Source organism: Gastrolobium bilobum, unplaced genomic scaffold, assembly GCF_033153095.1.
Source record: "Gastrolobium bilobum isolate Gb01-03AN ecotype WA unplaced genomic scaffold, APGP_CSIRO_Gbil_v1 utg3268, whole genome shotgun sequence".
Taxonomy (NCBI): domain Eukaryota; kingdom Viridiplantae; phylum Streptophyta; class Magnoliopsida; order Fabales; family Fabaceae; genus Gastrolobium; species Gastrolobium bilobum.
Window position 1 is genome coordinate 519,199 of NW_026899992.1, and position 24,997 is coordinate 544,195.

Genomic DNA, 24,997 nt, shown 5'->3' on the forward strand with positions numbered 1-24,997 from the left:
TGGACCCTACATAGTTTTATACGTGTGTAGAAGATATAACTATCCCTATAATACAAGAAAGATTAATCCCAAAATAGTTACAAGTTTAAAATGGAATACTTGATAATACGATAAAATATCATAGATGATAATTTGGAGATAATAGAAAATATATAATTATTTTTCATACTAAACTTACCCAATTAAAAAATAACCCTATCTTAATTTTTTTTTAAAGCTAGTATTATTTAATTGCATTGGCTTACGCATCAGAGGTACTATTTTGGACCTTTCGTTTTTTGGATCTAGGGTTTCGGTTTCTCCTCTGACGACTTGATCTTTAAATTTCATCATCTTCAAACCCATCATCAAACCCTAGCTAGCTACCAGCGCCACCAAAACCACTGTAATTTCCGGCAACGGAATCTGAGATTCACGATCAAACGCATCGAGAAAGTGTTAGGGTTCTTGGAATATACATAGTACTGTTTTTTTTTTCCCAATCGCCGTCGCCATCATCACCTTCAATCACTGATCTAAAACTTCCCCTTGAAACAAAAGTGCCTAATATTTTTTATTTTATTTTATATACATATATTTCGTTGCTGGTAATGCAAAAATCAGATGAATCTTAAAGCATTCTTGACGGCGGTGATGAATACTACTACTTTTTCCCTTACTTATAAGGAATCTTGATGAAATTGCAAAGACTTTTGTGTTTGTGATTTGATTTGAAGGGAACAAAAAAAATGTATAAATCGGTGGTGTATCAAGGGGATGTGGTGTTGGGGGAGGTAGAGATATACCCAGAAGAGAACAACAACAAGAACATCGATGTGAAGGAAATCAGAATAAGCCACTTCTCTCAACCGAGTGAGAGGTGTCCTCCACTTGCTGTGCTTCACACCGTTACTTCATGTGGTGTTTGCTTCAAAATGGAGTCAAAGACACAACAGCAGGACGCGCTCTTTCACTTGCACTCCTTGTGTATCAGAGAGAACAAGGTAAAAAAAATAAAATGATTAAATTAAAAAAAAAAACCTCACTAAAACCCCATCTTCCAAAAGGATTTTGACTCTTGACAGAATCTGAGAGGACTTAAACTGGAATAATAACTCACGACTGTGTTAATCTTGTCAGAGTTTTTATAATAATTTGCCTGAACTTACCAAATCTGCTGTTTTGAACTCTGATATTGAAGGAACTGGCTAATTGGTCACTTAACATATACCCAGTATTCAGCATTACTTCTAAACTGAACAGGGTGTTATGATGCTTCTATGAGACTATTTCATGAATGATCTTACCAATCTCATGGCAGATGTTGCCAAGGGTTTGGTTGCTATGTTGAGAAGTACATGATGATAGTGAAATGTAGTATCTGTGCTGGTCAGCTGTTTAGGATTTTTGCTGAAGAAAGAATTTATTTAGTTTGCAGTCTAGAGTGTAGTATAATGTTTTCCTAACTTGAACCGAATGGCAAAACTGTCATTATGTATTGTTACTCAAAATATAAGTTGGGTTGTTTATGATATCATGGTAGGACAGTTAGCAATGGGAGCTATTCATGATTTTTTAGTGTGTTTAACTCTGCATATCTCATTGTTTTGGCACTGTATGTTACTTTAACATTTCCCCCACCTCCATTGGCTAATGACGTGTTTTTTTCTTTTTTTTTTTCTTTTTTGCATTGGTCGTTATTGTTTCTCAATTAAATTATAAGTGTTTATTTAGTTAACTTTTCGTCCCCATCAATTCTTGCTGGATTTTAACCATGGCTGGCTTGCAACGTACTGTATTTTTTTTTTTGCATTGGTCATTTTTGTTTTTCACTTAAATTATAAGTGGTTATCAGTTACCTTTGCTGGATTTTAACCATGGTCACAATATTGACCCCTGCAGACTGCTGTAATGCCACTAACTGGGGAAGAAATACATTTGGTTGCAATGCATTCGCGGAATAATGATAGACCATGTTTCTGGGGATTTATTGTTGCCTTGGGACTTTACAATTCATGCCTTGTGATGTTAAATCTTAGATGTTTGGGTATAGTTTTTGATCTGGATGAAACACTTATAGTAGCAAACACAATGCGCTCGTTTGAGGATAGAATTGATGCACTCCAGAGAAAAATAAACTCTGAGATAGATCCTCAACGAATTTCTGGTATGCAGGCAGAGATCAAGCGCTACCTAGATGACAAGAGTATATTGAAGCAATATGCTGAAAATGATCAGGTTGTTGATAATGGGAAAGTGATAAAAGTTCAATCTGAGATTGTTCCAGCATTATCTGACAGTCATCAGCCTATACTTCGACCACTGATACGGTTACAAGAAAAGAACATTATTCTGACACGCATCAATCCACAGGTATATAATTTTCTTTATCCAATCATTTAGTTGTATCTACTGCCACATCTTGGAATTGTGCATTTTATTCTAGATTTATTATTCTAATTCGGTCCTGCTTTCAAGTGACTTATTTCTCTATTGGATCAAGTAAACACTCAGTACTTTTTATTGCCATTGGCGTGACTTCTGCCTTATACTCTTGTTTGGAGAAGAGAATAATGTGATCTTCACATTATGGTGGTTTACACTGTCCTATGCCTTGAATGCTTTATTTGATCATGTAGATACAAACAGATAATCTGTGTTTCATCTATTTTCTTAAACCATATAAGCAGATAGGCTTGTCAAAATCATTAGTCTAACTAAAAATTGTATGTTTGGAAAGATTCGTGATACAAGTGTACTTGTGAGGTTGAGACCTGCATGGGAAGATCTTCGGAGCTACCTGACTGCAAGAGGGCGCAAGCGTTTTGAGGTTTATGTTTGCACAATGGCTGAAAGGGACTATGCACTAGAAATGTGGAGACTTCTTGATCCAGATTCAAATCTGATAAATTCTAAAGAACTTCTAGGTCGCATTGTATGTGTTAAGTCTGGTAAGTGACATGGTTGTTTTTGTATTCTGTTAGTTTGGTTTTCAATGAGAAGCTGTATATTTGTAGTGGATGGGAGCACCTACTAGAAGCAAATTGTGAGGATGAGGATATTTTTTAAAATTTACCCATATGACTTTGATATGGAGATGCAACTTGTCTATTGCGCTTTATCATTGTAGTATATATTATATGCCCATGTTTCTACAGTTGCTGTTTCATTTACTTATAATGCTTCTTTCTGTTTCCATAATATTATAATAGGTTTGAAGAAGTCACTGTTCAATGTCTTCCAAGATGGTTTATGCCATCCAAAGATGGCGTTGGTAATTGATGATCGCTTGAAAGTGTGGGATGAGAAAGATCAACCTCGAGTACATGTTGTCCCTGCATTCGCTCCATACTATGCTCCTCAAGCTGAAGTAAATTTGTTTTCTTATGTAGTTAGAAGCCCAATACCTTCAGTTGCATGTATGGAGTTTCATCCTTTTTTTGGTGATATGACCTGATTAAACTTATTTGTCTTGTAGGCAAGCAATTCTGTCCCTGTCTTGTGTGTTGCAAGAAATGTTGCTTGCAATGTTAGGGGTGGTTTCTTTAAGTAAGTTAATCCTTTTAAAAGTTATTTTGAACAGTTATTTCTACATGCGAAATGTGGGGGAAAATGCAGAGATTAACTTATTTTCCTTGCCTAACATGCAAAAACTCATGTAATAGTTAGTTCTTATTTTTGAGCAGTTTACTTTTCTCCAATCATTATAAAGGTAAATGGGATTCTAGGACTTGAATATGACTTCTGATTTGGTGACAGAGAATTTGATGATGGTCTTCTTCAAAAGATTCCTGAAGTTGCCTATGAAGATGATATCAGAGATATACCTTCTCCTCCTGATGTGAGCAATTATTTAGTTTCAGAGGTTAGTGTATGTCCATGTATAAGTATACACATGTTATTGCTTATGCTCTGCTGGGTATATACTATGATGAAATTCAAGTAGAATGTGTATTATTCAGTTTTCTGTCATATATATGTGTTTAACTGTTGATGTTTTACTGCTGAGCAGGATGATGGATCTTCTTGCAATGGAAACAGAGATCCTTTTTTATCTGATGGCATGGCAGATGCTGAAGTAGAAAGAAGATTAAAGGTATCAACCTGAGCTCTGAACAAATATATTGGAACTTTGATTTACCTATGATTATACTTGAAGCTTGTCTTATATGTTTTTTTGTGATTGTATTTGCTGCTAGGATGCAATATCAGCAGCTTTAACTATTCCTGCCACAACTGTTAATCTAGATCCCAGGCTCACTTCTTCTCTTCAATACACAATGGTGTCTTCTGGTTCAGTTCTGCCTTCAACGGCACAAGCATCTATGATGCAATTTCCTCATGTACAGTTCCCTCAAACTACTACTCTAGTTAAGCCAATGGGTCAAGTTGCCTCTTCAGAATCAAGCTTGCATAGTTCTCCTGCTAGAGAAGAAGGTGAAGTACCTGAATCAGAATTAGACCCAGATACAAGGCGCAGGCTTCTCATATTGCAACATGGACAAGATACTAGGGATCATGCATCTAGTGAACCTCCAATTCCCATTAGACCTCCCATTCAAGTTTCTGCTCCTCGTGTGCCATCACGTGGGGGATGGTTTCCTGTAGAAGAGGAGATTGATTCACAGCCACTAAATCGGGTAGTACCTAAAGAATTTCCTGTAGATTCTGATCCGATGCGTATTGAGAAGCAGCGGCCTCATCATTTGTCATTTTTCTCTAAGGTTGACAGTTCTATTTCATCCGATAGAATACCCCACGAGGGCTTCCAAAGATTGCCAAAGGAGGTAATGGCTGTGTGTCAGTCTAGCATCTAAGGTTTTGCAGGAGGGTCAGGCTTTTGCCTTATTTAAATTAATTAATTGTACTAAGACAATTTTTTTGCAGATGTATCGTAGAGATGATCGCCCAAGATTAAGTCATACGCTTTCTAATTATCATTCTTTATCTGGTAAGCTATAGCACTTGTTACTACGTGTTTGGTTGTTTCTCGTCAGTCTCTTCCCCAAGTATTCTTTTCCTATATTGATGGTTCTCTGCAGTTATTTCGCCCCGAGAATGTAATTATGAGTGAGCTTTTGTTTAAGTTGGTTCTATATTGAATTAAGGTTATTTCTTTTTTTCTTTCTTTCTTTTTGGATTATTCTTTTCTTGTGAAATCACAAATCTTTTTTTTTTTTTTGGTTGTCACAAGGATATACCTTTTCTATTTAATAAATTATCTTTTCAGATGATTTCCTTTTATTGTCCTTCATTTTCTTTTTCACTTGACGTAAGCTTTCAAAAAACTTTATATGAACTCAATGTTTTCTTATGGTCTCGTTTTTGTTTTGTTTTCTGATGGGGTGTTGTTAACTGTTTATTTATTTTTATTTTTATTTTTGTATTTTTTTTCCAGTTCTATTTGTTTTAATCTTATTATTAGAATGATATTATGTCATGGTTGTTATGAAGGTGATGACATCCCCTTCAGTAGGTCATCTTCTGGCCACAAGGATCTTGACACTGAATCTGGTCATTCGGTATTTCATGATGATACTCCGGCTGCAGTATTACAGGAAATTGCAATGAAGTGTGGAACTAAGGTGAGTTGAAATATGTTTGTCTGCTACAAAGTAATTAGATAGCATCATTGCTTAGTTTAAAATCTCCAATGTACTGTTTAAAGTTTCTTTTTCTTTTATACCAAAATGTTTCTTTGCTTTAACGTAACAGGTGGAATTTATGTCATCTTTGGTCACTAGCACAGAACTGCAATTCTCCATCGAGGTATCTTTAATTGTGGGCAGGAATTTTTTTTGATTTTCTACAGGAAATTAGAGTTATTTATGAATTAGTTTGATTTTCATTCATTCGGATAATTTTCTTTCTCGAATCAGTGAATCTGCTGTATGTGATATTTATTTTTCCCTATGCGTAATTAACTGGATGAAGTTGATTTTGTTCTACATAGTGGTGAACTGTACCAATTCTTTTGACTTCCATATACTTAACTCAGGGTTGGGTGTCCTAATGAGTAAATTTGGAATTGTTGATGTTATTGTTGTATCTGGAAAAACAAACTTATAAATTTAATACATTCTTTAAGTCAAAGGCTCAAAGTTGATTCCACCTAGCTTCCTGTAGAGTGATGTGACTTGATGAAAATTTATTGATATGCCTTGGTCAACTCATAATGGTCGTTTTTTATATGCAGGCATGGTTTTCTGGAAAAAAAGTTGGTCAAGGATTTGGCAGAACTAGAAAGGAAGCTCAACACAAGGCTGCTGAGGATTCTATCAAACATTTGGCTGGTAGGTTATTCTAAATTTTTGAATTGTAACATGCTACAACATTATCTAGCATTGTTTACTTTACAAAACTTAAAAATAGGTTGATAAGGAGTCCCACATTGTTGTACTGGTTTTATGTAATTGTTATAGTCGCTCTATATAATAGAGCCTCTGTTGTGCTATTGTTATACACATATTTCAATACATGCCTCTCAAGTCCTGATATTCAATATAGTATTAGAGCCGTACATCTTCAGTGACCTGTCTCCTAACTTTTCTGCTGCCGAGTTTCATAAAAATTCGAAAATCCGTTAATTGTTTCTTCACACGCTCACGCACTTATTTCTCCTACAAAAATGGCTGCAAAGGCAACTCAGGGATGCTAAATACGTTGGAGATATGAAAAATGTTGGAAAGATAACTTAGCAAGGTGGCTAAAACGACCATCAACCTGAAGAGCTAGTTGAAAAATATTGCATGACCAAAGAAGAAGAGACTTTGCAGGAATGACTATCAACGGAAATGTCTTGGCAAGCAAGTATACATAACAACTAAAACTTCTCCAAGTTCATCAAGAACAACATTTGGAAGTGTAAAGAATCTTGGGATACACCACCCCAAAAGCTAGCTCAAAAGGTGGGAGTGCTCAAAGCCTTATAAACTCCACATTAGTTGCACATACAACCAATGTGGGACTATATATCTCAACACGCCCCCTCACACGAGAGCCCATTGGGCTTGAAGAGTGGAAGATGCAACAGGCCCAACCTACCTGTGCTAAGAAAGTCCACAAGAGAAAGTGGGGGGCGGCGAGGCTCTGATACCATGTAAAGAATCTTGGGATACACCACCCCAAAAGCTAGCTCAAAGGGTGGGAGTGCCCAAAGCCTTATAAACTCCACATTAGTTGCACATACAACAAATGTGAGACTATATATCTCAACAAGAAGCTTCAACAAAACGAAAACTTAGGATACCCAACCAAAGCACGTCTAGGACCAAATTCGACGGGGCTAGAGTTCAACCAAAGCACCTAGGCCTCCCTCCACCTTATAGCTTAAGCTTATAAGATAGTTGTTCTTTTGACATTGTATCAAAGTCTCTTTGACCAAGTGGTCAAGAGTTTGAACCTTGCTGCCCCATACTTCATTATTAACTTAAAATTTAGCACAAGGTAAATATACATTGTACATGCTTCAAGCTTGAAAGGCTCTTGGATGAGGAGATATCTTAGAGATCTAAAATGGTGAAATCATTCTTGGGCTTCCACCTAAATTTTAAGCTTCTAGGAGAGTGGGTCCGAAAGATCTTTGTGTGGGTATGTTTGTTTTAAGCTAGGAAGAAAGAAAGTAAATTGATTTGGGGAAATGGATAGATTATAATATGATTTACAAATTCTATTCAGGTACTAAATGTAACCACCCGGTTGCGACACTAAACCATCTAAAATCTCCTATTAGACGCAAGTGTCAGATAATGATAAAACAAAGATAATTTTCAATGGCACACATGGCTTGGCAATGTTATCTAATGACCTTTTTCCTTTTTCTAAAAACTTATTTCAGTTAGAATTATGTCTTGACCTTTCTGAATGTTTTTGTAGATATATATTTATGTCGTGCTAAGGATGAGTCTGGTTCCACATATGGCGATGTGAGTGGTTTTCCTAATGCAAATGACAATGGTTATGTGGGTAATGTTAATTCTCTTGGTAATCAGCCATTTCCTAAAGAAGAGTCAGTCTCATTTTCAACTGCATCAGATCCATCAAGGGTTTTAGATCCTAGATTGGAAGTCTCTAAGAGGTCAATGGGTTCAGTCTCTGCCCTCAAAGAATTGGTAGGATTTTTAAGAATTCAACCAACATATTTTTTTCCCTCATATTTTTGTTAGCCTCTGGGAATGTTTGTGTTATTGATTTGCTATAACTTCTGCATTCAATTTCTTCAGTGTATGATGGAGGGTCTTGGTGTCAGTTTTCTATCTCCGCCTGCTCCAGTGTCAACAAATTCAGTTCAGAAAGATGAAGTACATGCTCAGGTTTGTAATCTAATGCTTCAGTGGTCTGAACTGATTGTGTTAAAAATACTAGTTTCATTGAATTGCAGATTGATTATGCCCCTCTTTTTCTAAACTGAGTCTTGTTTATTTATGTGTTTTAGTTCTTTATTCCTTCAATGGGCAGATTAAGATATACATTTTGCCGATGTTTTGATTTTTCTTTATATATTTGGTACATTAGGCAGTTTGGTGTCTCCAGGATGAATATCAGAATTAATGTTGCTTTCTCTTTATTTATGTGGTTTAAGTTAGAGATACATAAAACCGCCTCACCCAACAGTTTAAATTTTTGAGTTGAATTGATTTTTTATATGATATCAAAGCTCTGATGTTACGGGTTCGATCTTCACCGCTTCCACTTTCTCTTGTGGAATTTCTTAGCACAAGTAGGCTGAGCCTGATGCATCATCCACCCTTCAAGCCCAATGGGTTCTTGTGTGTGGGGTGTGTGTTAGAGATATATAAAACTATTAATGTAGTCTCACCCAACAGCTTAAGCTTTTGGGTTAAATTGGTTTTTTACAGTTTATGATTCTTATGTTTTGCTGCAAAGCCACCTATCACTAGGGTGTGTAGTAGGGGCACACCCAGGGGGAGCAGGGCTCACAAACAACTCAGATGGTGTGAGTTTGGAGGGAAAAACGGTTATGCTAAGAGAGTGTAAAAGGGAGTGAGTGGATTCATTGTGAGTAGCTTGGAGGAAAGTAAGAGAGTAGCAGAGAATCTGAGCCTCTCGAAAAGCTTATTGTAGTTTGGGTTTCTGCGTGTAATTCCATTGAGTGATTTATGAGTAGTTGCTGTACCTACTTCATATCAATAAAATTTCCTGTTTGCTGTTCTATTTTCTTATGATTGTCCAGATACCTTGCATATTTTTGAGGAGGGAAGTTGAAGGGTGAGTGTTGGATGGAAATTCCCTTTTACTAATTGGAATCTGGGCTCTGGTGTACAGTGTAGTAGTTTTGTTAACAGCATACTTGAAGCCTGTAGGGCTTGTAAACTATGTAAAGGAAGCCCTCTCTACCATAATACAATTCTGTCTTGTTTTCCCTGCATTGTGACATCGCTATTATGTTTTGGCATTTTCTAAAAAAAATAAAAAATCTCTGGCAGTATTTTAAACATTTTTTTCTATATTTTAGGTTGAAATAGATGGCCAGGTATTTGGTAAAGGGATCGGATTAACTTGGGATGAGGCTAAAATGCAGGTATACTGTTTTATTTAATTATGAAACATTATTTATTGAAGTTTGTTTTCTTCCTTGAATTTGATTAACTTCATCACACATGGTGTTGGAGCTCTAAGATGAATTCGTTCTTCAGGCTGCTGAGAAGGCACTTGGAAGTCTAAGAACAATGCTTGGTCAAAGCATTCAGAAACGGCAGAGTTCTCCCAGGTCTATTACTTTGAATAGCAGATTGTGTATATTTGATTTTATTTACATGTTTTATACCTTTATATTCTGTTGTAGCCCGTATTGGTTTCCTCCAAATTAAAGTTTATTTGGTGCAGCACGAGCTATCTTGTGTGCTATTGGTCATTATTATAAAGAAAACTGATTAGACAACGCCTATACAGATAGAATTGGCTTCTAACAATTGTTTGCTGATTTTTTTAATTTATTTTGTTACCCTCTTTCAGTATTCCTTTTAATAACTATTTTCTTACTATCTTACTGTTCATTACATCTGTTATGTGAATCAGGTCATTTCAGGGATTGTCGAACAAACGTTTGAAGCAAGAATATCCGCGAACTCTGCAGCGGATTCCCTCTTCGGCTAGATATCCCAGGAATGCTCCACCAATTCCTTGAAAAGTGTAAATGGGCTTTTGAATCTCACTTACTGGTATGACTCTTGATGGTGCATGTATATGTTACTGATTCATCAATATGGTGAGTGGTTGTTGGGTTGTGGACCATTTCCACTTAAGTGGGTAGGTACTTGGCCTCAGTCTTTTTGTTACTGAGCCAAAGCCAAATAGAGCACCCACTTGTGCCAATGTAAGATCCTCACCGAACTGGGGTCATATACTGGTCAAAGAGTGTGTTGAACAATATTCACATCTTGGTCCTCCCAGGCAATGCAGTATTGGTTGTGTATCCTGGAAATGCTATGCTTTTAGGCCGGTTCACAAGACAAGATGATGATTGATGAGGCAAGTCCCATGATTACTTGCATTTCTGTGGTTTGTATACTTGGTGCAGCATTCACAGAGGAACCAATTGGAATTGAGAATTGATTCAACGTTTTTCTAACTGAAGTAATGGTACAACCATTCAGTACAGGTCTTTTTGATGCATGGAAGTCGGTTTTCATTTAACCTAATCGGCTAATAGTTTTTCATTCCACTAATTCTATCACCACACACTCCTCTGAAGATTATTGACGGAGTCTTTGAGGTTGGTGAATTTGCATAGTGTTGTAACTCACACTGATGATGTATAATACAGTTTCTCAATTGTGATGATGATCTGTCAATTTTGTTCCAAAGTTTTTTGATGAGAGAATTTTTATGCAATATACATCTATCTCAAAATTAGTGATGTTTGAGCGTATCTTAATTGGTAATAAAACTTGATAATATCTAAATAAATGCTTTGGATTGACGGGAACGGGATGGTAATAACCGAGAATTCATACATTTTTTATTTACAGAAAAGATGATAAAGATATGTTGGCTGCTTCACTAATAAATGTTTCCAAACACTACAAAATACAAAATACAAATGTAAATGTATGGGGGTTCCAATTTTACTTTGTGAGTGGTTTGAACTTTGAATCGACAGATATTGTCTTCTGCGTCTAAGAAATCGTACACAGTATAGTCAGAAATTAAAAAGAGAAAATTCCAAATTAGTCTCTCTCTTTTTTAAAGATATTTCAATCGGTTTATCGTTTTGTGACTAGTTCGATTTGCAGCGGGTTTTGGAATTTAAACTTTAAATTTTTTCTAAAAATGATATTGGTGAGGATCAAGCACATTCTGAATTAATCTTTAAACAATATAAACGTAGGAGATATTAGTTACTGAAAGTTTAAATTGGAAAGGTGTGAACTTACTGATACTTAACCTGTATAAGTAGCATTTACATGCTTAGTTAGCACTCACATACTTTTATTTGAAATTTTAATAGCAGAAACAATTTTAATTAACTTCCATTAGAGGAAAGGACGTGGTGTAGCTATTTCCTGTGGTTGGGTGGTGCTGATGTAGCTATTTCAGTGGCATGGACATGGAGATGAGTAAAATGTTTGATAGGGTAGAAAATGACGTGATTTGTTTAACTTGTTGGATTTCATAACAAAAGAAAGAAGAAAAAGTATGTAAATAATATTGAGACAAGAAATTTCTTTACATCTCTTTGTTCTCTTCCTTTCTGATTCTCTCAAAAGGGGAGGGATAAGAAATTATGAGTCATATAGATTCTTTCTGAATGAATCCAAATCTTTCTCTTTTTACCCTCTTCTTCCTTTATACTGAAAAAGAAATGATATTTAATACTAAATGATAGTAATTTAGTTGGCATGGGATGAACAGGTGGGAGTGTGAGTATGTGTTCGATTCATAGTACCATATTTGGGAGGAGTTTAAAATCTTAATCCTGAATTTGACCGGAATAGAATTACCTCTCGTGGAGAATACATATAGTTTATAAAAAAGAAAGAAATAATGTCTAATTATTATTATTTTTTTTTTTTTTATTTTCCCTAGCAGAATGGCATCCTAAATAGTCCACGATTCATGGTAATACTACTGCTCTAGTGGACTACTCAATCTGACCACGTGATTGGTTCACCAATTTGAGTCAAAGTCTAATAACAATGACAAAATAAATGTGATGCCTGATACATTTTGACTTCTATGCATTGCTTTTGCAATTTTAATCCGGAAACAGTGAAGGTGAAAGGCTTTCCCATGAGTGTTGAGAGAGAAGGATAAACATCTTTGGAACTTTTAACATTCAAATTCAAATAGCCACTTGGATGATGCCGATACGTTTTAGATATAAGCAAAACTTTCAATCCTTGTAAAGAAAAGAAGGAAAAAAAAAGAGATAACAGTTGTATTTTTTTTAAAGAAATTGAACAAACAAAAATATCTAAATGTAAGTTGTGAGTTGTGATAGATGTGTGTCAATTTGACTCTGATTAACGCAACCATTCGAATCGGCCCACTAAAGATTGGGTCAAGTACGAACAAGTCCGTATCAGGCTTAATAGATTTCGGTTGAAATATTTTTGGTCTAGTTTTATAGCTGACTCAAATAGTTAAAATTTGTAAAATTTTGAAGACTAACTTACATCAAAGAGTTGATTAAAATTGGTATACCAAAAAAATAAAAAATTAGAAGAATTTTTTTTTTTCTTCCTTGTATGCCTTGGATACAGAAGGAATGTAAACGACGAAAACCAAAAAAAAGTACATGGAACACAATTTTGGGATACATGTCTATTTGATTGTATTTTTATTTTTACAACTATTTTATAGAATAGTTATAGAAATAGGTATTTTTTGTGGAGGAGGAATATTCTTACTACCAAAATCTTCTACTACTAACTCACTACTTATCAAATCATTATTGTATCAATATTTTCTCTTTTTTCAAAAATTTTTTAGCATTTTCTCTCTTTGATTCAATGATGATTAGATAGGTAGTAAGTTAGTAGTAAAAAATTTTGGTAATAAGAATATTCTTGAGAAGAATTGTAGTGCTCCTGCTCCATGAAATTTGAGATGCTCCTTCTCTCAAAACGGAGGGTCAAAATGAGAAAAGAAAAAAATGAGAGGGGTAAAAAGAGAAGAAAAAATTCACTCATGTGAGAGGGACCACTAAATAGTAAATAAATAATAAAGTGAGCCTGAATCACTTAATTATTTTTTTTTTGTGTGCTTTTTATTTTAAACAAAATAAAAAGAACTTAAATATATTTTTAAAAATAATATATCTCCATTCTCTTTTAAGTCGACATTTACCTTTTGTTCCGGAGGGAAGCTAGACGCTCCTCCCTTCCATTGCGTTTACTTTAGCATCCAGATATCTGTTCTTATGAATATGACTCTTATTCTTTTTTATTTACTAAGCCCCCTGACATAGGAAATTGAAGAGAGAAATAAAAAGAAGAGCGCGGAAACAAGACCTCCATAGCAGTGTAGCTGAGCTTCAATGGATGTTTGAAGTTGCTTGTGTTGTGTTATGTTATGATGAGGCATCTCAAGAACCTTCATACCAAGACCCTTCTGTTCTTTTCCTCATCCACCAGAACCTTCCACCCTCTTCACCATTCTAACAACAACAACAACTACTACTACCCTTTGATTCTCACTTTCCCTCAAACCATCAGAAGATTCTCCTATTCCTCCATGTTCCATAAATATTCGATTTTGATCCCACCCACTAAGACCCATCTCTATGCTTCATTCTTTTGCACCCTCATTCGCCTCTACTTGGCATGTGGCAGGTTCTGCTTAGCCTCTGATGCTTTCTTTTCCATGCGTGGTCTTGGTCTTGTTCCCTCTTTGCCTTTGTGGAATAAGCTTTTGTATGAATTCAATGCCTTTGGTTTGGTTTCTCAGGTAAAAGTGTTGTATTCCGAGCTGGTCTTTTGTGGGGTTGTGCCTGATGTTTTCACTGTTAACATATTGGTTCATTCGTTATGCAAAATGGGGGACTTGGATTTGGCTTTAGGGTATCTCAGGAAAGATAATGATATTGATATTGATATTGATACTGTTACCTATAATACTGTCATTTGGGGATTCTGTGAGCAGGGATTGACTGATCAGGGTTTTGGATTGTTGTCTGAAATGGTTAAAAAGGGTGTATGTGTTGATTCAATCACTTGCAATGTACTAGTTAAGGGGTATTGCCGAATTGGATTGGTTCAATATGCAGAGTGGGTCATTTACAACCTGGTCGATGGGGGGATTCCACAAGATGTTATAGGTCTAAACACCTTGATTGATGGGTACTGTGAAGCTGGGTTGATGAGTCATGCACTAGATTTGATGGAGAACAGTTGGAAGAATGGTGTCAATCCTGATATTGTTACTTATAATACTTTGCTCAATGCTTTTTGTAAAATGGATGATCTTGTAAGGGCCGAGTCTCTTATCAATGAAATTTTAGCCTTTCGGAGGGATGAAGAATCTGGTCAGTTAAAAAATTATGTTGTTGATACTCAGGATGAGATAAGAGATTTGCGGCCAACGGTTGTCACATACACTACATTGATTACTGCATACTGTAGGCATCATAGAATTGAAGAATCCCTTTTTCTGTATGAGCAAATGATTATGAATGGAATCATGCCTGATGTGGTTACTTGTAGTTCTATTCTTTATGGACTTTGCAGGCATGGTAAATTAATTGAAGCGGTGGTGTTGCTGAGAGAGATGTATGAAATGGGTTTAGATCCTAATCATGTCTCATACTCTACAATTATTAATTCTTTCTTCAAATCAGGGAGGGTAATAGAAGCTTTTAATCTTCAAAGCCAAATGGTTGTTCGGGGCGTTTCTTTTGATCTAATTATGTGCACAACTATGATGGATGGACTTTTCAAGGTTGGGAAATCTAAAGAAGCTGAGGAAATGTTCCAAAGCATTTTGAAGTTCAATCTAGTCCCAAACTGTGTCACGTATACAGCATTGCTTGATGGGTATTGCAAGCTAGGAGACATGGAGCTCGCAGAGTCAGTATTGCAAAAAATGGAGAAGGAACATATTCTTCCAAATGTTATTACTTTTTCTTCTATTATAAATGGATATACTAAAAGAGGAATGCTTAGTAAAGCAGTTGATGTGTTAAGGATGATGGTCCAAAGGAATATTATGCCAAATACTTTTGTTTATACAAATTTAATGGATGGCTATTTTAGGGCAGGTGAGCAGGAAGCTGCTGCTGGTTTCTATAAGGAAATGGAATCATGGGGATTGGAGGAAAACAACGTCATATTTGATGTCTTGTTAAACAACTTGAAAAGAGTTGGAAGGATGGAGGAAGCTCAGTCATTAATTAAAGATATGCACTCCAGGGGTATTAGCCCAGATATTGTTAACTACTCTTCTTTAATAGATGGCTACTTTAAAGAAGGAAACGAGTCAGCTGCTCTTTCCTTAGTCCAGGAAATGACAGCGAAAAACACACGGTTTGATGTTGTTGCTTACAATGCTTTGATTAAGGGACTTTTGAGGTTGGGGAAATATGAACCACAATCTGTGTTTTCAAGAATGATAGAGTTGGGTTTGGCTCCAGATTGTGTTACGTATAACACTCTAATTAACACATTCTGCATAAAAGGTAACACAGAGAATGCTTTGGATCTCTTGAAGGAGATGAAGAGCCACGGGATAATGCCAAATGTGGTCACTTATAACATTCTGATTGGTGGGCTTTGTAAAACTGGTGCAATTGAAAAAGCAATGGAGGTTTTGAATGAAATGTTGGTTATGGGGTTTGTACCTATGCCAGTTACTCACAAGTTTCTGCTTAAAGCATCTTCAAGGAGTAAAAAAGCAGATGCAATTTTGCAAATCCACAAGAAGCTTGTGGCTATGGGCCTCAAACTCGACCAGACTGTGTATAACACTTTAATCACTGTGTTATGCAGGTTAGGGATGACTAGAAAAGCAAATGTGGTGCTCAATGAAATGGTGACAAGAGGAATTTTAGCTGATATTGTTACTTATAATGCCCTTATTTGTGGTTACTGTACAGGCAGTCATGTGGAGAAGGCGTTTAATACTTATTCACAGATGTTGGTTAATGGAATCTCTCCAAATATTACGACTTACAATACCCTTTTAGGAGGTCTTTCAACTGCTGGTTTGATGAGAGAGGCAGATAAATTAGTTGGCGAGATGCAGGAAAGAGGACTTGTCCCAAATGCCACTACCTATAATATATTGATTTCTGGCCATGGTAGAGTTGGAAATAAACAGGATTCTATAAAACTTTATTGTGAAATGATAACCAAAGGTTTTGTTCCCACTACAGGAACATATAATGTGCTTATTAATGATTATGCAAAAGCAGGAAAGATGCGTCAAGCTAGAGAACTTTTGAACGAGATGCTGACACGAGGAAGAATTCCTAATTCTTCAACATATGACATTCTAATCTGTGGATGGTGCAAACTATCGTATCAGCCAGAGATGGACAAGGCACTTAAACTGTCATATCGGGCTGAGGCAAAAAAATTGCTGAGAGAGATGTGTGAAAAAGGACATGTGCCATCTGAGAGCACCCTCTTATATATCAGTTCAAATTTTTCTATACCAGGAAAAAAGGCTGATGCTAAAAGGTTGTTGAAGGTATTCACACAAAAGAAGAATGCATGACAGATGGTCTAATAGACAGACAATGAGATGATGTTAGACTGCTGCAACGATCAAAGTAAGTGATTGTAACCATTGCACTGTTCTTTTGTAATTTCAGTTTATTCAGCTATTTCCTTAATCATTTTGTCGTCAAAGAAACTCAATAGAGAATAAGAAAGATATCAACAAAGATCACTGGTTCCTTTACAATGATCTTCTTTGTTATTAGCTATGATATGTCTTTCAGCTAAAAAAATAAAAAACAAAGAGAAAGCTATGATATGTCAAAATTAAGATATCAGTTCATTGGTTGCCAAAATAACAGATATTTGAGTATGATTTGATAACTAATGCATTTAGGAAAACAGCATATTACAGTATTTTGCATTGATTGATGGGTTCATTGTATTTGATAGGAGGACCACAGCCACTCTCTTGGTCAGTGAGGATGAAAGTGGCCATTGGTGCTGCCAGAGGACTTTCTTTTCTTCACAATGTCAAATCGCAAGTCATATACCGTGATTTTAAAGCATCTAATATCCTACTAGATGCAGTAAGATCAATGAGGATTAAAATGATGTAATACTTTCTTCATCACTATTATATTATGAAAAATAATTCCTTATCATGCATTGATTTACAGGAGTTCAGTGCTAAACTCTCTGATTTTGGCTTAGCGAAGGCTGGCCCTACGGGTGATAGAACTCGTGTCTCTACTCAAGTCATGGGCACTCATGGATATGCTGCACCTAAATATATTGCAACAGGTATGCTTCAGCTTTGCATTAACTGTAAATGGTATTTTGCTTTGTTTCTAAGATTTATGGTTAGTAGTCTTTAATCATTTATGTCCATTTTAACATGCTACGTTGTACAAGTCAATCCTATGAGAGTCAAGGTATAAATCCGATCTATACTTCAGTTTCTTCTCTTAGTGTAAATTATAAATGTCTGGCAACCAACATGGCTTGTCACACTGATACCTAGTGCAATGGGGTTAATGATTTTCTGATGGCACCAGAAGATTAACAGATATTAATCTGGAAAACATATTGAAACTTGAATTGCAATTGAGTTCTTACAAACAGTGATTAACGCTCAACAATGAAACAGTACTCAGAATGGACTATTGACAACGGACCACTTGAGACACTTTAAAGGAAATTACAAATACTGAACCAGTAAAATACTCAGCTACTAACAATGGCTACACTCAACGAGGAAGAAAACCCCACTCCCCATCAAGCTACCCTTACTTTTCTTACAAACTTTCTAACTAACTTCCCTTACTACCTTTTTCCTATTTAGCCACTGATTCCCCTCTCCCATTCCCCTCCCACATGGTATGCCCCATTCAATGCCTGCCACGTGTGCTCTTTTATAACAAACTCTCTTGTTGTGCTTTTCTTCTCAACAGCCAGCACTATTTGTTTCACCAAGCCTTGGCCACCCGAAGAAGCAATGGGCTGATGTTGATCACCCAACGAATCTGCCATGGCCTGCACAGCTACTGTCATGGGCTGCTTGTCTGAATCTGCCACTGCAATGGGCTGATCACTATGGCCTTTATCTTTATTCTGCTTCCTCCTACGTTCATAAACCCATTTTAGGGGTCCAACATTTTCCTTCTGAATTCTAATCCATATGTTTTGTCAAAACAGGAAAATATGTGCCTCAACTTTTAGATTCTTTATGTTTTCTCTGTTGACTGTTCCATAGGATAGATCAGAAGCTAACTCATTTCACACGTCTCAATTTTTGTTAATAATCAAACTAAAGCTTTATATTTATTTTTCCTTTATCTGTTCTTGTTTTATAATTATTGGTCATTAATTGAACCCCAACTAATTTGGGATAAAGATAATGTTGATCTAACCGTACTAAAACTTTGGTTGACAGGTAGGTTGACAACCAAAAGTGATGTATACAGCTATGGGGTTGTGTTGCTTGAACTTTTTTTCCAGTAGATGCGCAGTTGATAGAACAAAAGCTGGTATAGAGCAGAATCTGGTAGACTGGGCAAAACCATATTTGGGTGACAAATGAAGACTATTTATTTAGGATTATGGACGCTAAGTTGGAGGGCCAATACCCTCACTCTTGCTGTAAAATGCCTTAGTGAACCCAAGGAAAGGCCTTCAATGACAGAGGTATTAGAAACATTGGAACAGATTGAAGTCCCTAAAAATACAGGGCGAAACTCCCAATCGGAACAGAAGAAAGTTGATGTTTCTATAAGAAAGTCTCCTGCAAAGAATCGTTCCTCTTTAAAGCATACTCCCACTGAATTCCCATTGCCATCTCCCAGACAATCTGCTCTTGTACACTAGACTTTGAACATAAAAAGGTGAATCTCGGTACATAAGGTTCCCCAACTTGCAAGAGTAAAAGTGAGGCTCCAAGATTCAAACCCGTGATCTTTCGATTACAAAGAGCAACCTTATCGCTGCTCCATACTCATAATCTACACTAAACTCTAAACATCTGTATATAGATTTCTTATCTTTATTAGGTTGTGTTTTTTTACAGGATATAATTAGGTATGTACTTAAGAGTCTTAGACGCAATTTTAATTGAATATGAACACTATTTACACATGCTATAGAAACTTTGCACAGCAATATTCTGCATGTTATTATTATTATTATTATTATTTTTGTGGTTTTCGTACTGAATGTTGGTTGATTATAGCTAATGTGATATTTGTACTACTTTTATGGAGACATTGCTTGCCAAGAGTTACATTAAAACTGTCCGCTTTATATAAGGTTGTTACACAAATGATTGAAGAAATAAACACAACATAAGCTATATGAAGGAGCGATGTTAATAAAAACGCACATGCTACATCCTTTTAGTTCTTTCAGCAGGAGGGAATGGAGTAAACTTATAGGTTCTTCCATGTGAGCTCTGTTTATCCAATCCCAACTTTTGCCTCCGTTTGTTCTAAATTAACCACAACTTCAGCTATTGTTGGTCGCTGCTGGGATTTAAAATAGAGGCAGTTGAGTATTAAAATCTCTAGCAGAACCAATCCAAAGCTGTGTACATCGGTTTTAAATGAGAAACATTCTTTGGCACATTAGGTACAGACAATGCTCTTCCACGGTGTCATTGAACATGTGTAACATCAATTACGTGGACCATGATTGTCTTACATGTACAACATTTAATTTTTTTCGTGCTAACCATGATTAGTATATTGGATAGGGGAAGACAACAATAATTTTCATTGCTGATTTAGTACATATTAAGTGGTTAAGTGTGTGAGCGGTGTCTTACACAGTTACATCAACTGTAGTATCGAGACTTGAAAGTAGTTTCTAAATTGTATTAGAGTATTAGTGAACCAGTAATTAGAGGATTTGTACTAAACCACTGTCAAAAAAATTAAAATAATGCTTTTTAATTAAATAATTACGTATTTATTGCAGCTTTGAAAATAATTACGGATGTATTGCACAATGTGACGCCTCATTGAGGCGTCTCACCCTAAGGGGAGACGCCTCAATAGGGCGTCACATGTGACGCCCAAAAGGGGCGTCTCATGTGTGTCCTATAAATATCTCATTTTTTACCATTTCACTCCTCACTTTTCACCTCTCTCTAACCTTGGATTATGCTCCTGACTGAACGCGAAACTTTTGATTGCGAAGCTTTGCCAACTTAGGTAAGTTCGTAATACCTGCTATGTATACGTTTAAATTACAGTGCTACCTTGCGAACATGTTAGAATTTATCGTATATTAGAGACTTAGAACATTAGGATAGTCACTTAGAAATTTTGTACCATGCTTTAGATTTAGTAATGATATAGTAATTTGTTTGCTACTTTGCAAACATGTTAGGATTTATCGTATATTAGAGACTTAGAACATTAGGATAGTCACTTAGAAATTTTGTACCATGCTTTAGAATCTTGTGATGCTATAGTAATTTTTTTGTTACGTAGTTATGATTATTAATATTTAATTATGCATTGGGGTTTAACGTATGAATTAGTGATTTAGAAAATAGTGATAGTGACTTCGTAAATTTTGTATAATGTTATTAATGCGGGAGTGTATTGATAATTATGTAGTCAGTTAGGTGTGATGATTAGTACATATTTATGAAGTTATGAGTGACTTAGGGTTAAGTATTATGTCAGTATGATTTAATTTGTATCCGATGTTTTATTATTATTTAATTACAAATAAATGACTGTACTACTTATTAATATTATTTCATTAATTTCGATTATAGTAAAAACGTAGGGTTTATGCTTAATTTTTTTATAATAAACTACGGCATTGCTTAATTAATTTGTACATACAAAATGTTGTGTCATTTGATTAATTTAATTATTGATTATTAATATTATATAATTTAGGGTCATGGTTGAATTATCATCATCTTCGGGTGGTGGATCGGATGCAGAGCCTACCGATCCCAACATGTATATCATCCCTGGCCCTTATAGATGGGACGTCCTTCGTAAGAGGACGCAGCGTGCCCATATTTCACAACGAGTGTGGAATACGGAGCATGTGAGGAGACTCAAGACCCGGCGTGGGAAACCACAGGGTGGGCCACCTACCAGGGCTATTCCAGAGGTGGTCACACACTACCTTACACAGGCAGGCTTTATCCATGTTGCCCGGATGCGACATCTCCAGGTATGCAATTTACGACTGTTTTGTATTTATGTAATTATTCAATATCATTCGTTAACACGTGATAATTGTATAATTAATTTCATATCGATGCCCCGTTAATTAGTGCTCTGGTCGAGAGGTGGAGACCAGAGACACATACCTTCCACATGACGCAAGGTGAGATGACTATCACCTTACAGGATGTGGCCGGCATATTGGGATTGCCTACTGACGGGAAAGTCGTTACCGGATCTACAAATGAGGATTGGCCCGCTGTTTGTGCTGCTGCTTTTGGCGCGGCTCCACAGGCCAATGAGTTCCATCATTCAGGTGACCTCCGCATCTCATTCTTAGATCGGTTATATACCTGGTGGACTGATCATGCTGGGGATCATGATCGCGAGATATTTTTCACAAAGGCGCATATTGCTTGCATGCTGGGGTGTTGGTTGCTGGCGGACAAGTCTGGAGGTAGCAATATCGGTTGTCGGCTAGTCTCGTTGCCGGGGGGAGGATTTGATGAGATTGGTCGTTTCAGCTGGGGATCTGCGGTTCTGACACACTTGTTCAGGAACTTGTCCGAAGTAACAGATGCCGGTCGATCAGACATGGGTGGTTGCCATATTCTTCTTCAGATTTGGGCATGGGTACGATTTCCACCCATTGCTCCATCCATTCTTCCTCATGCAGAGCTGGGCTTGCAATATGGATGCCGGTATGCTTTATTAGTTTTATTCAATTTCGCTACTGAGTTATCATATATACTAACTGTACACTTGCTTGATTATGATTGATTGATGATGTATGTTTCTGATGACAGGTTTAATACGGTGGCAAAGTTTAAACCTCATGAGGTCACCCATTATCGGGCAACCTTGGATACACTATGTAGAGATGAGGAACGGTTTTGGATACTTAATATGTTGTTATTTCATAATGCATGTATCTTTTTGACATGTCACCATACACCATATATTCTTTACCATTTTGTGTGTAGGTTGTTTGGCAACCATATATCGATTATCAGTGGCTGGACGTGACTCCAGAGCAGCAATACCTTTGGCTTGCTGTCGGACCCCTTATTTACTTCCACACCGTAGAGGCATGTCAACCGGACAGGTGCATGCGACAGTTTGGTCTGGATCAGCCCATCCCGGATGTGAGCAGGAAGTTGAGAGGGATCCATGATCATACGCTGCAGGGGAAGGTTGACGAGAACTAGAGGCGTAAGCTTCGTCCATGGATACAAAGATGGCAGGTCAGGGAGCAGCATATCGTTCTTCCCCCTCATTTACTAGGGTTGATGTCACCCAACCATGAGTACCTGGAGTGGTACAGAGCGAGGGGAAAGAGATACATTTCTCGCAGGGCAGCAAAGATTGGACGAATGGTGAGTTTATGACAAATTTTAGCTTGTTGTTACGTATTTGACTATTCTTTGACATTGCTAACAATTTTTTATGCTACAGATTGAAGGTCTAGAGATGCTGCATCATGCAACAACCGCAGAGGATTTTCCTCGCTTCGACTTAGACTATATCCATGAGGAGATTGGCAGGATTATTGGCATGTTTCGTGAGAATTCACAAGTCGATGAGCCAGGACCTGAGGCACCCCCAGTGCAGACACAACCTGATCCGCAGTTGTCCGTGGATGTTCCCCGTAATAGACAGGAGGGACACAGATTAGGACGTACGCGTGAGCGAGTAGCAGTTGTCCCTGTTCCGATCATTGCACCGATGCCAGTGGTCGAGAGTCAGGGATGGTTCAGACCTCCAGTCATTGGGACTACTTACGGGTCACAGCCGATGTATCATCACGGATTGCAGGATGCGGGTGGTCCTAGCCAGCCGGAGTCTCAGCACCCATACATGGATTCACAAAAGCCAATTTTCCAGGCCAGTCCCATGGCTATGGCTGGGGCCGAGCAGGCATACTCACAGCCTTACTCACAGCCATTTTCTCAAGGGCTTGATGCTGACATGGAGGGTTGGTTTGCTGAGGATACCCAGAACGTGTGGAGAGAGCTAGGCCTTTGACTAATCTATGAAAGATCCAAATTTAAATATGTCAAATAAATTTCCAATCCCAATGATAAAAATAATAATAAAATTTCAATCAGTTCAATGGGAAAATTAGTGAAGTGATCAGGCAACCGGTTCAAACCAAAATTGAACGATCAGAGAATTAAACTGACCTGTTCAAAATTGGTTACTAATAAGTGATTAAAGTTAGTTTCAACTAGTTTTTTGTTTAATTTTTTATTTACTATGAAAATATATTTTTTGAGACTAATAAAGGTCCACATACAGGTTCCAGTATGGATTGTTATTATTTAGGTTTTTTTATCATGGATTCTTTCATCTTACAACATTTATAAAATGTTTTTATACTAAAATTTTACTTAATTTAATCTCTTATAATTTTATGTTAGTTTATTATTTTATATTTTAAAAATATATATTTAATTACAACTAGTTTGATAACGGTTCAACCACGCTTAGATAAATAAATCATAAACTAGTATTTTTTACCGGTTTAATGACCAAAACAAAATTTGAAACAGTAATGGGTTTATCCCGACTAGTCCGATGCAGAAACTATGTTATACATCATGTGTACACAAAATTTGTTCTCCTTTGGATGAACTTAATTAAAATAGTTCGTTCATTCACGAGGTCCAGTGGCGGAGCCACGTTGGTGCCAGCAGGTACCTTGGCACTGACTAATTTAGCCACGTTTATTTAGCTATGCTTAAAACGTAGTAAATGTTTCAATTTTTTTGAAAATTAATCACGTTTCGTTTGTAACTATATAACCGTGGCACCAGATGAATTTTTTGGCACCAGTTGAAATGCTTTGCTGGCTCCGCCACTGACGAGGTCTATATATGACATCTATTTTGTGGTCCAGTCAACAAATAAATAAAATAAAAAATAACAATTAATCAGGGTTTGTGAAAAATCTTACAAAAAGCCCTAACAATGATCAGGGCAAGTGTCAAATCATAAAATTTATTGTACCATAAGTAGGGATGAAAGTGGGCTGGGCTAGATCAAACTTTGTCCTGAAAAACCCAAGCCTATGCCAAAAAATTTCAGTTTGGCCTAGCTCAAGCCTAGTACGAGTCTAACTGTTAGCCTGGCTTGACCCGTTTATACAAAAACAAATGGCCTAGCCTAGTCCATTAGCATGTTAAATTTTAACTTTCAAACAGATCCATGAATTAATTTTATAAAATACTCAAATTCTGTTGCTAAACCAAAAATCATAATTTCAACGGTCTAAACAGAATCATGAATCACAACAAAACTCATACAATCTGCATTTAATTAAGTCACTTTCGAAAGCAAATTGCTCAAACTAAATAACATATATTTTATAAGATCCAACAAACAAATTCATACTATATAAATTAAAGTAATTACATGAATCCAACAAACACATCATGATGCTTGTAGTAAGTATAACCTCTCTCAAAAACTTTTTAATATATTCATATACACAATCTAACATGCTGAGATGTTGGTTCCTCCTAAAATATAATCGAATATGATTAAGTTATAAATAATTACAATTGATTAAATTTATATCTTTTATTTTTCCTTCAAGGCATACTTATTTTATTTTATTTTATTTAAAATAAATAGTATAATATATGCCGACTTGTAGGCTTATAGGCCAGGGCTTGTGAAAGTATTAAACAAGCTTTTTCAAGGTAAGTC

General features: G+C 36.4%; 4 protein-coding genes across 5 annotated transcripts; all 4 read left to right on the forward strand.

Moving 5' to 3' along the window:
• Positions 1 to 279: 279 nt before the first annotated feature.
• Positions 280 to 10,783, forward strand: LOC133294698 (RNA polymerase II C-terminal domain phosphatase-like 1). Of its 2 annotated transcripts, none has more exons than XM_061493435.1 (17): positions 280 to 983; positions 1,882 to 2,352; positions 2,720 to 2,930; positions 3,192 to 3,349; positions 3,458 to 3,528; positions 3,739 to 3,844; positions 3,992 to 4,075; positions 4,179 to 4,766; positions 4,867 to 4,930; positions 5,434 to 5,564; positions 5,695 to 5,748; positions 6,176 to 6,272; positions 7,855 to 8,090; positions 8,202 to 8,291; positions 9,455 to 9,520; positions 9,636 to 9,709; positions 10,018 to 10,783. In XM_061493435.1, exons 1-17 carry the CDS (start codon positions 729 to 731, stop codon positions 10,124 to 10,126), a joined length of 2,865 nt encoding a protein of 954 aa, XP_061349419.1. In that variant the 5' UTR covers positions 280 to 728; the 3' UTR covers positions 10,127 to 10,783. The 2 variants fall into 2 exon arrangements, with proteins under 2 accessions (XP_061349419.1, XP_061349420.1); XM_061493436.1 differs by having other exon boundaries at positions 2,155 to 2,352.
• Positions 10,784 to 13,339: 2,556 nt separating this feature from the next.
• LOC133294705 (pentatricopeptide repeat-containing protein At5g14770, mitochondrial-like) lies at positions 13,340 to 19,175 on the forward strand. The gene is made up of 4 exons (XM_061493449.1): positions 13,340 to 16,711; positions 17,052 to 17,188; positions 17,279 to 17,402; positions 18,535 to 19,175. Exon 1 carries the CDS (start codon positions 13,516 to 13,518, stop codon positions 16,654 to 16,656), a length of 3,141 nt encoding a protein of 1,046 aa, XP_061349433.1. The 5' UTR covers positions 13,340 to 13,515; the 3' UTR covers positions 16,657 to 16,711; positions 17,052 to 17,188; positions 17,279 to 17,402; positions 18,535 to 19,175.
• Positions 17,030 to 18,274, forward strand: LOC133294735 (probable serine/threonine-protein kinase CST). Its single transcript, XM_061493478.1, has 3 exons — positions 17,030 to 17,188; positions 17,279 to 17,461; positions 18,053 to 18,274. The coding sequence occupies exons 1-3, from the start codon at positions 17,030 to 17,032 to the stop codon at positions 18,272 to 18,274; spliced, it is 564 nt and encodes a 187-aa protein (XP_061349462.1).
• A 1,836-nt stretch (positions 19,176 to 21,011) lies between the features above and the next one.
• LOC133294736 (serine/threonine-protein phosphatase 7 long form homolog) lies at positions 21,012 to 22,494 on the forward strand. Its single transcript, XM_061493479.1, has 4 exons — positions 21,012 to 21,293; positions 21,473 to 21,987; positions 22,093 to 22,126; positions 22,270 to 22,494. The coding sequence occupies exons 1-4, from the start codon at positions 21,012 to 21,014 to the stop codon at positions 22,492 to 22,494; spliced, it is 1,056 nt and encodes a 351-aa protein (XP_061349463.1).
• The last annotated feature ends 2,503 nt before the right edge of the window (positions 22,495 to 24,997 follow it).